This window comes from Buteo buteo, chromosome 24, assembly GCF_964188355.1.
Source record: "Buteo buteo chromosome 24, bButBut1.hap1.1, whole genome shotgun sequence".
In the NCBI taxonomy this organism is placed as follows: domain Eukaryota; kingdom Metazoa; phylum Chordata; class Aves; order Accipitriformes; family Accipitridae; genus Buteo; species Buteo buteo.
Genome location: NC_134194.1, coordinates 22,955,610 through 22,968,968, shown reverse-complemented (window position 1 = coordinate 22,968,968; position 13,359 = coordinate 22,955,610). Strand labels below are relative to the sequence as shown.

Below are 13,359 nucleotides of genomic sequence, written 5' to 3'. Positions count from 1 at the left end.
CTTGTGCCTGAAGGCAGGAGTCTGGAGAAGAACAAGCAGCAGTGGATGGGGATCAAGTCAGGTGAAAGGCAGAACATTAAAGCAATTAAGTTTACTAAGAGTAAAGAAATGAGTCTTAGGACCATCAAGAAGAAGGAGAAATGTTTGTAGAGCACGCTACTGTTAGTGTCTTTAGAGAAAGTAGAACTAAGGCAAATTATGTGGTGGGTTGAGCTCAGGTGGGAGCTAAGCCTGCTCCCCAAGCTGGGCAGGCAAATCAGAATAAGGAACTGGTGCTATCAGTTTTCTTTCCTTCCTCTGGCTTTGCTGAGGGGACTGAAGAGCCTGTGTTTTTTTCGAGAGCCATAGGATGCTTTGGGTTGGAAGGGACCTTAAACAAGGCTAGAACACTGTGGCATAGGCAGGCAAGAGGGGAGAGGTGTCCCTGGGTGGGCTCGAAACACCAACCTTTCGGTTAACAGCCAAATCTTTCGGTTAACAGCCAAATGCGCTAACCAATTGCGCCACAGAGACTCCCGAAGGGAGCTCCTCAGGGCTTCCCGAGGGCAGGCAGATGTTCGGCCACTGCCAGGGAAGCAGAGCTTCCTCACGCGTAATGGTGACCTGGGAAGAGAAGCACCACAACCCTCAATGCCCACCCTTCATCCTTGTCTCCCTGAGCGACGGACCTCCCCTCCCACGGCATTCCTGCGAGCAGTCCTGTCCCATTCCCTGCCCGCTGCAGACCACCCACCTGCAATTAGCAAGGGCGGGCACCAAATGAACTCCTCCTGGAGCCTTGCACAAGTGCTTCCACTTCAAGAAGCACAAGAAGAAGCGGGAGGGCAAGACGGGTTCCCGCCGAGCCCCCCTCGTCCAAATGCCTGCCGCTGGAGAACGCCCAGCTCAGCCGCTTGCCCTGCGCCTGGCACACTCAGCTCCCAGGACTGCCGGAGCCCTCGGCACTGCAGGTGCCTAGAGGAAACTCCTGGCCCCAGGAGAAGGCCCCACCTTCTTCTCCCATGGGTCAGCACAGCTGGGGAGGGCTGCCAGTCTCCTCCCTTCAGGCGGTGCTGCCTCGGAGGATCGCTCCCCTCGGCTGTCACCCACCCCACGAGTCGCCTACTTGCTGACTGGTCCGTCTTGGTGCTCCCTGCAAACGTGCAGCACTCACACATTTGTGGTGCAGGAACCCCACAGCCACCCAGCACAGACCCTCTGCCCACCTGATATCCCAGCCAGGGCCCGGCTGCACTGGGACCCACGCCAGTAGCTGGCACCACAAGCCAGGGGTGCCTACACCCCCCGGCTGACTCCAGTAGCTGGCACCCAGTCCACCCACGCCAAGCCCCCCAGTAGCTGGCACATAGTCCTTTCAGTACACATCCACACAGGATAGAGTGAGATTGTGCAGAGAGATCATTAGGAAAAGATTTAATAAGAACATATAAGAAGACAGGACAGACATCATCTGTGTCCTGCTACCAATCACTTGTCTCTGGACAGACTCCGGTGTCATCAGGTTGTCCGTCATCTGAAACTTCTTCAACAAGATTAGAGGGGACGAAGCCTCTTGTGCCATCGGTCAGCTCTCCCACGTACCAACCGTCTTCATCCACGTCTCCAAAGATGTACACGTATTGCCCAGCAACTAGAGGAAGCTCTAGTTCAGGCCGCTCATTGGGACCACTGAAAGGATCGTAGCTGAAACGAGCTATGAACGCTCGCAGCTCCGCCGGTTGTTTTCTCATAGCCGCCAGGAGGATGGACTCCTTGTCTGCAGCCCCGTTAGCCTGGCGCGGCCTGGAAATGATACGCTTGGATCTTTCTCTTTCCAGCCATTCAAGTTCCTGAAGTAGCTGCTGGTGTTGCTCGTTTAGCTTCTGATACCAAACCAGCTGGGCTCGAAACAGTTGCAGGGTTTCTCGGTGTTCCCCGTGTGCTTCTGCCTGAGCCCTCAGCAAACACTTGCCTTGCTCTTCTTTCCTCTGGAGCGCTAACTTTGTCTCCTCAAGTTCCTTCTCCAGCTGTTGACTCCTTTCTGCCATTTCTCTCATGGCTTCCAGTTTGCGCTCTGCCTCTTCCAGCTGGGTTTGAAGACAGACCTTCATCTGGATGGCAGCATCTCTCTCCGCTGCCACTCGCGCCAGTTGCCCTTTCAGGTCGGCATTTTCAGCTCGAACGTGTTCTGTCAAACCCATCTGCCCACGGAGGCGAGCGTTTTCTTCAGCCAGGCGGGTGTTTTCATTTGTCACCTCCGAGAGCTGCACCTCTAACTCCTCACCAGTTCGGCTGTGGGCGCTCACATGATCAGAGGCCTCTTCACCTGCAGCCACTTGGGCCTGAAGCTCCTCAGCTGCCTTCTCTGAGAAGTCATGCTGCTTGTCTTGTGCCAGCAAAGCTCCAGCAGGCTCTCCCATTTCTCCACCCCTCTGCTGAGGAAGCGATGCCGTGCACAGTTCCTCAGCGGGGCTTTGGGTGGGCAGTGGCACTTGAGTGTTGATCAGGCAATCAGTGGTCGCCTGCAGTTGCCTGCATCTTTCTCCCAGCCGCGAGGCGAGGGCAGCTAGGCGCGCATTTATCTGCTGCAGCCTCTCTGCCTTCTTGCGCGCTTCTGGAGAGCCTTCCTTTTTCAGGAGGCGGCTCTCCATCTCAAGGGCACTCTGTTGCCTCTCCAGGTCTTCCAGAAGGCGCCGCAGGCGGCTGTTCTGCTTCAGGAGCACCAGGTCTTGCCCCTCTGGCACCTGGAGCTGAGCATCTGCCGCAGCCTTGCATGTTGTTTGCTGCCCAGCGCTGCGGCTTTCCAACGGTCTTTCCTGGGGTGCCGCCGGGGCCTGGGGCCCTTCTCTGCCAGAGGAGCAGGAGCTCTGCGTCTCCTGACGGCCCTGGTGCCCAGGAGGGCCTTCGGGCTGGGCCGTGCAGGGGGAGGCAGGCAGCTCGCCCTCGAACCGCTGCAGGATGTATTTGAGGAAGAGTCTCCTCTCCAGCTGCAGCTGGTTCTGGAGGTGGCGGATGCGGGTGGGCTGGTAGCCATCCGTCTCCCACTGTAGCTTGCTGAGGACGTCCTGGAGCTTGCTTCGGGCCTCCCTGCCGCTCTTGCTGGGCCTCACCATCTCCTCGGCCAGCTGCCGCTGCAGGTCCCGCGTCTGGTCAACGGCGGCAGTACATGCCTGCCGCAGCAGCTCCTGTCCCTCGTGGAGCTCAGCCTCCTTCCAGCGCAGCAGCTGGCGGGTCTCTGCCACCCGCTGCTGCTGGTTCAGCTCCTGCAGCCGCCGCACCTCCTGAGCCTGTCGCTGCTCCCACTCAGATCGGAGCCGCTCTGCCAGGAGCTGCCGCTCCCTCTCCAGGGCTGCCTTCAGCTCCCGGGTTTCGGCAGCGAAGCAGCGGCGCAGCTCTTGGGTGCGGAGCCGCTCTTCCTCCAGCTCAGCCTGTCGCGCTTCCCGCTCCCGCCTCTGCTCCTCCTTCTGCGCAAGGCTGCCGGGGGCTTGCGCCGGGCCCCGGCGGGGCAGGGGGTGGCTGCGCGCCACGGGCCCCCGTGCCGCAACACCCCGCGCCATGGCGTCGGCCACCAAGCGCTGCTGCCAAAAGTCACCGACCTGCCAAAGGTTGCGTTCCCTGGGTCTGCGAGGGGCGGCAGCCCCCCGACCCCGTTGCAGCTGCTGCCTCCCTTCCCTGTGCAGAAGCAAAGACAGCAACTGCCACGGCCCGGGTGGCTGAGCGTGGCCTTATATACCTGTCCTGGTCCCCTGCTCACAATGAGGGGTGGGGCAGTATGGCCTTCTATGGCATGTCCTGGCCCCTGCTCACAATGAGGGGTGGGGCAGTATGGCCTTCTATGGCATGTCCTGGCCCCTGCTCACAAAGGAGGGGTGGGGCATTTTACGTAACAAAATGCCAAAAGACAAAGATGTCTCCGGAGACATGGGCAAGAGAACTTGACCAACTGACCTCTTCCGTAGAAGTGGGTTTGCTGCTAGAAGAAACCAGGCCGAACTGGCTGAAAGCGGCAAAGTGGCAGCAAAATTGTGCAAACTCGGCTAATAAACATGCATTAAGCATGCTTGCACGGGCGGGGTCGCGTGTACAAATGCTCGAAAGCGAATGGTAACAGGCGATATCATGGCCAAAGCCAACAGTTTGCGTAAATTGTAAACAGGAACACGTGAGTAGTTTTAGGGTTGCGTATAAGGACTCGAGAGCTGTAACACGGGGTCCTCCTCACGCTCCCAGCCAAGAGGGACCTTCATTGCCGGCAAGAAAAAGGGGTTACAACTAGTGTGCACTTCTGCTGCCTTCTTTCCGGTACCGGCACACAAACGAGAAGAGAAGAAAAAAATGCAAACAAATCCACTTTGGGAACACCTCTGAAGTCCTAGCCCTGCAGCAGAGAGCCTGGGAGCTCTGAGATCCCTCCCTCTGCTCTGCTTTTTGACCCTGGAGGTGAAATTACCCCCGTCAGAGGCATTGTTTCGATGTTCTTTACAGCCTAAAGCACCTCACGGAGCAGGGGCTACACCGGGACACCTCAGGAGGGATCACGCTCCTCTGGAGCAAAAGCTTTGGTGTTCCTAGGAATCTCAGGAGGCACGGCATGCCGATAGCTCCCTTTGTTCAGGGAACTGGTCAAATGACCTGTCTTCTTTTCCCTGATGGTGTCTGAGATGCCTGGCTCGTGTGCACACTCTGTGGATGCTGAAATGCGTTGAGCAACCTGGTCTGATGTCAGAGCTGACCCTGCTTTGAGCCCTAGGTTGCACTAGGGACCTCTGAAGCTCCCCTCCACCCTGAATTGTCCCATGAGGCTATGACTTAGATGCCATCTATTTTGAGAAGTAGGTACATGTTTAGATGTCTTCACCTCCTGCCGAATCCCTTTTCCTAAGGAACACTGCAGGAGCTTGCAACACAAGCTCATGGAAGTGGCTGGAAGGGCCTGGCTGGGGGTCTCTAGCTGAGCCTCCTGCCCAGAAGGAAACGATCACCCACCCTGGGATCAGGTTGGCCGCAACGCTCCAGAGTGAAAGCTGAAGGCCTCCAAAGATGGAAATCACGGCCACCCTCTGAGGGTCCAGTAGGTTTCTAGGGTGTCTTGGGACCACTTCTTCACACAGGTGCCCGGTAGGCCAACAAAGGTGATGCTCACCTGACTCTGGTCCTTGCAGAAGTGGGAGTGCTGATCAGGGTGTGAGAGACTGAATTGTGATCTCAAGCTATTTGTCTCAAAGAGTGTTTGTTGCGAGAGACTGGACTGTCATCTCAAGCCATTCATCTCAAGGATTGTTTGCTGTGATGAGCCACTTATCCCAGAGATGACTTGTTTAAGCAGGGCACTCCTCTGTCCATAAGGACGATTATCAGGCCACTGAGGCATCCAGGGGAGCAGACAGGCTGGAGCCGGCAAAGCATGCAGGAATGTGGAGACTTTCATTGTCATGGAAACTGCAGTCTTTGAGATAAGGTACTGGTTTCTGGCATTGATCACGCAAAGGTCATGCGATAGATGAAACCTGCAGCACATGAACAGTGCGTGAACAGTACGTATGCGCGTGCATCGGACTATGCCCTACAAAAAAACATGGAGACAAGCCGTGGTGTGCACCCATCACTGAAGAATTGAAGACTGAGGACCAACGGGACGCCACTGGATTCATGGTGGTGTGATGGTCTGACAAATTATAGTCAAATGTTTCAAACATTCGTTAAAGAACTTTGGTGGAGAAAACGGCCTCTGTGAAAATGCTGGAGTTTTGTGAACAGGACAATGTGGCCAGAGGAGAGGGCCCCGCGGAGGGTGGGACCGCACTTCTCCAAAGCCGCAATTCCTTATCTTAAGTGACCAGGAGAAGGAGCACAGCATATGTGCCTGGAGGAGGAGGCCCCACAGAAGATGGGACTGTGCTTCTATCTTAAGCGGTCATGCCAGCAGAAAAAGAGAGGCAACTCCGCAATGAACCCCCCCGCAAAGCTCACCGACCGATTCCAGGGAACCCCGGGAATGGGAACTGCGCATGTCAAAACCATCGACTAACACTATAAAAGAAGGCAGAATGAGTTCTCAGTGTGCGCCCTCCGGAACTGGATCTCTACGCTGGCTGGACCAACGCTGGACCCAGGACTGGTGAAACCCTTCTCTTCTCTCTTCTCTCTCTCTCTCTGCCGCCCCCCCCTTCCCCTCTCTCTTTTCCACAGTACCTACACCTCATCCTTTGAAACATAAACCGTTGACCAAGTCTGAGACTAGGAGTGGATCTAGCTGCCCCTGGGCTCCTCTTTGCGAAGGGGTCCAGAAAGCAAGGGGGTCTGCTCTGAACCTTGTGACTCAACGGGAGGGCTCTCCTTCTGATACATTTCATGTTCCTTTTTCCATTTCTTTTTCTACATCTCCCTTCTCTTTTCAGACAGCGGCTTAATGTCATGTTACAAGGTTCAGACTGATAAGTTCACTTGTACTTGGGCAAGGTTAGGTAGGTTGAATAAATGTTGATTGTTGTTTGAACTCCCCTGGTGTTGTTTCATCTTAATTCTGACAAAGGAAACCCACGAACCTGAGTCGCTCCAACTCTGGGACGCAACAGGTGGCGACTATTCCTGCAACTCCATCCCGACTGCTTGCTTGATTTCTGCCTTTGGCTTCCCGAGGGCAGGCAGATGTTCGGCCACTGCCAGGGAAGCAGAGCTTCCTCACGCGTAATGGTGACCTGGGAAGAGAAGCACCACAACCCTCAATGCCCACCCTTCATCCTTGTCTCCCTGAGCGACGGACCTCCCCTCCCACGGCATTCCTGCGAGCAGTCCTGTCCCATTCCCTGCCCGCTGCAGACCACCCACCTGCAATTAGCAAGGGCGGGCACCAAATGAACTCCTCCTGGAGCCTTGCACAAGTGCTTCCACTTCAAGAAGCACAAGAAGAAGCGGGAGGGCAAGACGGGTTCCCGCCGAGCCCCTCTCGTCCAAATGCCTGCCGCTGGAGAACGCCCAGCTCAGCCGCTTGCCCTGCGCCTGGCACACTCAGCTCCCAGGACTGCCGGAGCCCTCGGCACTGCAGGTGCCTAGAGGAAACTCCTGGCCCCAGGAGAAGGCCCCACCTTCTTCTCCCATGGGTCAGCACAGCTGGGGAGGGCTGCCAGTCTCCTCCCTTCAGGCGGTGCTGCCTCGGAGGATCGCTCCCCTCGGCTGTCACCCACCCCACGAGTCGCCTACTTGCTGACTGGTCCGTCTTGGTGCTCCCTGCAAACGTGCAGCACTCACACATTTGTGGTGCAGGAACCCCACAGCCACCCAGCACAGACCCTCTGCCCACCTGATATCCCAGCCAGGGCCCGGCTGCACTGGGACCCACGCCAGTAGCTGGCACCACAAGCCAGGGGTGCCTACACCCCCCGGCTGACTCCAGTAGCTGGCACCCAGTCCACCCACGCCAAGCCCCCCAGTAGCTGGCACATAGTCCTTTCAGTACACATCCACACAGGATAGAGTGAGATTGTGCAGAGAGATCATTAGGAAAAGATTTAATAAGAACATATAAGAAGACAGGACAGACATCATCTGTGTCCTGCTACCAATCACTTGTCTCTAACTTAGCCATGTTGCTAAGTAATGGATTACACTGTATAAACCAAACAATAGTTGTTTTATGGTAGTTATTAAAACGTTCTATAAGCCTGTGCCCAGAATCAAAGTTGAAATCATGAATATTTTAAATTTTGCTGTTAATTTTAAGAAATCCCTGCTTATTGCTAGAGTACAAGAAGTTTGCTGAAAATATTCTGAAAAGAATAATAATAATATATGATAATATAAACCTACTTTAATCTTAATACCATGAAATAAATTTCTCAAATTATATCTATACTGGAAATGTGTGTTCACTGTAAATGCTACAGAAACATGTTTTTTTCTTCAGTTTTAAATTAGCATTTTCTTCTTCTAAGTAATAATTACAGGGGAGGGTTAATAGGAAATTTGAGGCTGTTATGCAGAGGTTTAACTAGAGTCTTGGCAACTCAATTTGGGACATGAAAGGTATTTGCACTACAGTACCAGGTGCAGTAAAGGAAACTGGTCTTGCAGTTCGATTCCAACACCGCGTCCGCAAACAAAACAAGGCAGCTACGTGTGAGGAACATGGATGGAAATCTCACCTGCCATCCTGAAGTTACGCTGTGGCATTTCGTCACTTCTTGTCACTTTCCTCGGGCTTGGTAAAGCTTTTGCAGAGTCCGAAGCAAAGGCCCATAGCTTCTTCCTGTTTGTAACAGTGGATGCCGGGGTTTGGCAGGCTGGTTTGCTGTGGGGCACCACTTGTACCCTCGATTTGCCTTCATACATGCGTCTTTGTACTAAAAAAGGAAAATTGCCAGTCATGACGTTATACTATCCACAGGGCAATAGAGTGCACTGCTTGTAAGAGCATTTAATACAGCAAATAATCCTTAAATATCTTGATTTTTTTGACAGTTTAGTCACGTGCTTAGAGTCTGACCGCCAACACAATCTAACAAGAAGAACTATTAAGATAAGTAGAGCTGCATTTTAAAAAGTGGGGGTTCTCTTTCCTCTCCTGAGGATTTATCACCCAGAGCAGGCTGAAGTTCTGATCCTGCAAACTGCTTCCCAGTGCTTGAATCCTCACTCTGGGAAGCAAACTCTTTTGCAGGTCCAATCTTTGTTTACTTTCTAGTTTGAATGAAATGAAAGCAGACGTTTAGCAATAAATGCAGCATGATGCTCCTTACCTTGCACTCCTTTTCCTCTAAGAGATCTTTACCTTAGACTAGTTGAGGATATTCTTTCCCAAACCAGGCACTGAAAACAAACCACTACCAGTATCACCTCATTTTCAGCAACTTCTGATTCATCAACCCAGTGTGCCTTCCAAAATGTACCATGCTGCACAGCTGCATGAAATAAACTGGGGACATTTAAAATGCTCTTTGGCCTGCAGCACACAGCACACATCTCAGTTGTTTGCTGTATTCTTGGTATGAGGCAGCAAAATGAACAAAGCCAGGCTACACATATGGGGGGTAGAGGGAGAAGGTCTGGATCCTGCACAGTTTCGGGGGCAGGGGGAATGCAACTGTGATGTTTTCCAAATACCTTGCTGACCAGACCAAGACAAGATTTTTGAATGTTAGCAGCAATTAAAAGAGCACATTTCAGTATTTCAAGCGCGTTGCTGTGCAAGGTGGAGAATGCATGAATCAGAGGAACATGCCACACTTTCCTGCTGCAGGTGTTTGCCTAACAACTGAGAGGGGAGCACAGCACTGGCTGCTGTGGGAGGCTACCCAGTAAGGACCTGACTGCAGGGAGGAAGAACCCAATACCTTCCCATGCCCTCAGTAGCTCTCAACGACAGCAAACAACCAGAAGAGCTGTTTTATCCTGAAGCACATGGCAGGGCAGCTGCAGGAAGTTTCTGCTGCCGTTGCACACCTTGCCACCCACCCAGCTGTCGTCAGTCCTATTACAGCACACAGAAACACCAATGTTTCATGCACATGCCTGCACAGAAACACACGCAGAGGGAAAAAAACCCTTGGGTGTCACATAGAGAAACAGCACTGACAACCTGACAACCTCTTCCACTGAGGGAGGAGGGATTTCTCTCTCTCAGAGTAGCTTTATCCAACTACAGACATGGCTTTTAGTCATCTAGTGGGTTCCTCCCGCCTCCCTTCTCTATGAGCTCATTTTTCAAACTTTTTTCTATGTGTTTTCCAAAAAGCTGGAGCAGGGGGGGTATTAGGACTGTAGTCCTATCAACTAGTCTCCCCAGTCAGAACAGCTCTTTACTTACAAGGGTAACTAGGCTTTGACCTAATTTCCTAGCCTTGTTTATAGGCATTGTCAACTTCCGCTTCCTAAGTAAAAATAGTCATAAGGAATATTTTCCTTCTTATGATATTATTTCCATAACAAATACAGAAGGAAAGCCTATGTTTAATTGATGTGAACTACATCTAAATTAGAACACCTACAGCAGCAACTTCCTACATGTTTTACGTATTACTTGCAGCGTACAAGTTGCACTTCAGAGAGTTTGCACAACACAACAATGGGTTTTAGACTTTGCTAGCATCCAAGATCTTTCCAGTGTACAGAAGGCCACCATCTGCCTTTCATTGCCCCGTTCTTCCTACAGAGGCTGTAATTAGAGATTGACATAAAGGACAATATCAGTTAGATGTAGCAGGTATTATTAAGAGCAAATTCTTTTAGTCAAGAGTCGATATTTTTCAGTTGCCTGCATGTATTACTCAAAAATTGATCTCACAACTTAAAAGTTGAGGAAAATCGCACTTGGAAAGCTTTACTGAGAGTGACTTATGCCCAACAGAATGTGTTCCCCTTTTGGTATTAAAAAAAAAAAAAAAAAAAAAAAATCTTACTTCTCTCTCTCAACTGTACCAGACTGCCAGGCATATACAAAGAAGAGAACTTAAGAGAGAAAGTAGCACACATGGCATACTACCTATTCATCCATCAGCCTTCTGTTCAAATGAGAAGTCTCTGGCAGTTTAATATTTTGCCAGCTCTTGCTATGATTTGTCCACCACAGTGAACAGCTCCAACCTACTTCTGTTCCGAGAGATCCTAATTTTATACAAGAAGTTAAACTGATTTGTTCCCAGTTTTGACACTTGTTTATAGCTTCACAAAGCTGCAAGCCATTTCTCCTGCATACTCCAAGAGACAACAGATAAGTTCACGCTATTACAGTTCAGGGAGTTGCCTTCAGCCATCAGGGTGGTGTATGAGCCTCCACTGTGAATGCGTCTCTCCGACTCATGCGGTCGGCTTGCCTCCAGCTGGGTAGAAATTTATCACTCCAGCCTTTTCCACCCACACCACTTGGGAGGAGGAATGAATGGAAATCAGCTCCTGAACCCCCGAAATTGATAGCACAACCCAAACCAAACCAAACAAACCAACCAATCAAATCCAACCAAGAAAACCCCCAAGCCCCATGACCTTCACTGAAGTAACACCAGCTACACCTTCCATTCCTACCACAGAAACTCATGCCAATAAAAGCCTGCAGGCACCTGCTGGCAAGTTAAAGCACCTTGTTCCTGATGCCAGCATTCAGAGAAAACCACTTTTTTTCCACCTTGAAGCTGGGTCGGTAGCCCGAGAGCAGTGACAAGCCGCAGGCGCTGGCAGCCCGTACGGCACAGATATTAACTCATTTTCCCTCAAACTTCTTTTCTCTTCTTCCACGTACACTTCCTATGCTGTTGCCTCACAATGATGTATTTGGCCTGCTCTTGTCCCTGAATTGTTATTTTCTTGCTTCCTGGAGATTTTAGACAATCTGTGGGATGGACCCTCGGTTTTGTTCTGATTTAAGATTTTATAAACACAGTGCACCCTTACAATCTATCTCTAACACATACATACCAAAAGGAAGGACTGACCTGACACTGCAATAATAGATAAAACAGACTCCTCTCTCCCCAACTGAGAGAAAGCAGCTTGGCTATTTGGCCTGACTAAACTGAAGAAACTCAAAATTGTCATAAGATAACAGTGTTGACTTTTCCAAGAATTGCTCAATCAGTGTCCACTAAGTTGTTAGAAAAAGAATGTTGGAGGCTGACTTCTATTGGGAAATCAATTTCTACAGCCCTGTTCAGCCAGAAATCAAAAGGCTGTCTGTCCACCTGAGCCTTTAATTGTTTTTAATTCTGATATGGAATTATGGTTTCCTGCAAAAAAGTTCCTTTTTCAGAGTCCTCTTTTCAATCAGGTACTGGAGTTTTATTTTAAATAATTTTACTGCAAGCACAGATCCCCTTCGTTAAAGCCAATTCAAATTAGGCCATTTAAAAATTAAGGACTGCTTGTATTCTCCACAATTATCTGTCCACACTTACTTCATTATAAATCGGCTGTTGCAGAAGTTAAGTGCTACGGCCTCGTTTAACAGCTTACAATACATAACAGCTAGTAATACATTGAATTTCTGTACAACACTTGCAGTTCCCAGCCTGGTCTGCCACCTGCTGAGCAAAGTGTACTGGCTCTCGCTGGATGACCTTTTGGAGTGGAGAGAGGAAACAGCAAAAAATCCCATTCAGGTTATCTGAAGAGAGTTTTTTAAAAGACATTCTAAAGTTACTGTTCCTTACCAGTGGTGGGTATTGATTGTCCTTGGGGGCCCAGACGACTTGCTAATGCTGGTTGTCTTCACACAGGAACCTGATAGCCCTTGTGAATAAACGCAGACAGTTGGAAAATAAGCTGTACTGAAATACAAGAATCGCTGCATATGTTGAAATAAAGCTTACCTTCTCTTCCAACGAACTGCTGGTGAACAGAGAGGAAGATGTAGAAGGTTCATGCAGCCGTCACCAGAGCAGCAGGAGGTGTAACACTCATGAGTGGTGGTGGAGGCAGTGGCAGTAGCGGCTGCTGCTGCTGTTGCTGCCGAATCTGCTGACGCAGCCTTTTTGTGTAGCCAGTTCCATTTCTTAAATTGTTCGCAGCCTAGAGGCAGAAAACCATTTACAAAAAGAGTAAGATGAAACTTCAGCAGATCTACGAACAAAAGCCTTCACAGAGGAAAATTACTTGTGTATTCCTGTAAATGCTATCAGTCCTAAAAGAAACCAACAGACAGATATATGAAACCAACGTGCACATCACATGAAACACTCATACTAATGACTGGTAACTCAGAGTAACTGTATGTAATGTACTTCAGTGTTAATGCCGAATTTGAAAGCGAGGCAATCATGTTAAACAAAAGCGTGACCTGAATTTGCCAGGTTGTCTCTAAAGAGTTGTAAGCTTCTGTGATAGATAGCAGCAACAGATAATGTATTTGAAAAGTAAATTTAGCCTTATTCAATTACGCCTTGCTTAAGGAGATGAAAATTAGTATCTTCTTCCCTTTCAGCTTTCTACAAATAGCCTTTTCTTACACGCACTTTATGTAAATGTCATCACGTTACCTCGCGTAGGCACTTGGTGGCAATTAAAGCATCAGGCGAAACATCCATCTGATGCCACGCTGGGCATGTATGTTCCTCAGATTCCAGCAGTGCTGTTCTAATACCTCTGTATAATTAGAATAATCAAAATAGTATTTAGCCAAACTAAGGAAGTTTTGGGGGTTCTCATCAATTATAAAAGCACACATATGATTAATGGGTGAATATGGTCTTGAATTGAGAGCATGAAGCTAGAAATGTTCAACAGTGTAAAAAATCTCTAGTATGCAGCAAATAACTATACAGTTTTGATATTTCACTATTGTAACATCTGAAGATGTAGCATAGGCTGTGTCTTGATGTTTCAACTAGTCTCTTTCCCACCATCTAGTACAGTGAGAAGTCCCCAACCTCAAGGTTAATGAATAAAACACGTCTC

General features: G+C 50.0%; 1 protein-coding gene across 1 annotated transcript; it reads right to left on the bottom strand.

Annotated features, from left to right (window-relative positions):
* Positions 1-1,460: 1,460 nt before the first annotated feature.
* On the bottom strand, positions 1,461-3,536 carry LOC142044561 (RIMS-binding protein 3C-like). The gene has a single exon (XM_075057149.1). The coding sequence runs from the start codon at positions 3,534-3,536 to the stop codon at positions 1,461-1,463; it is 2,076 nt and encodes a 691-aa protein (XP_074913250.1).
* Positions 3,537-13,359: the final 9,823 nt, after the last annotated feature.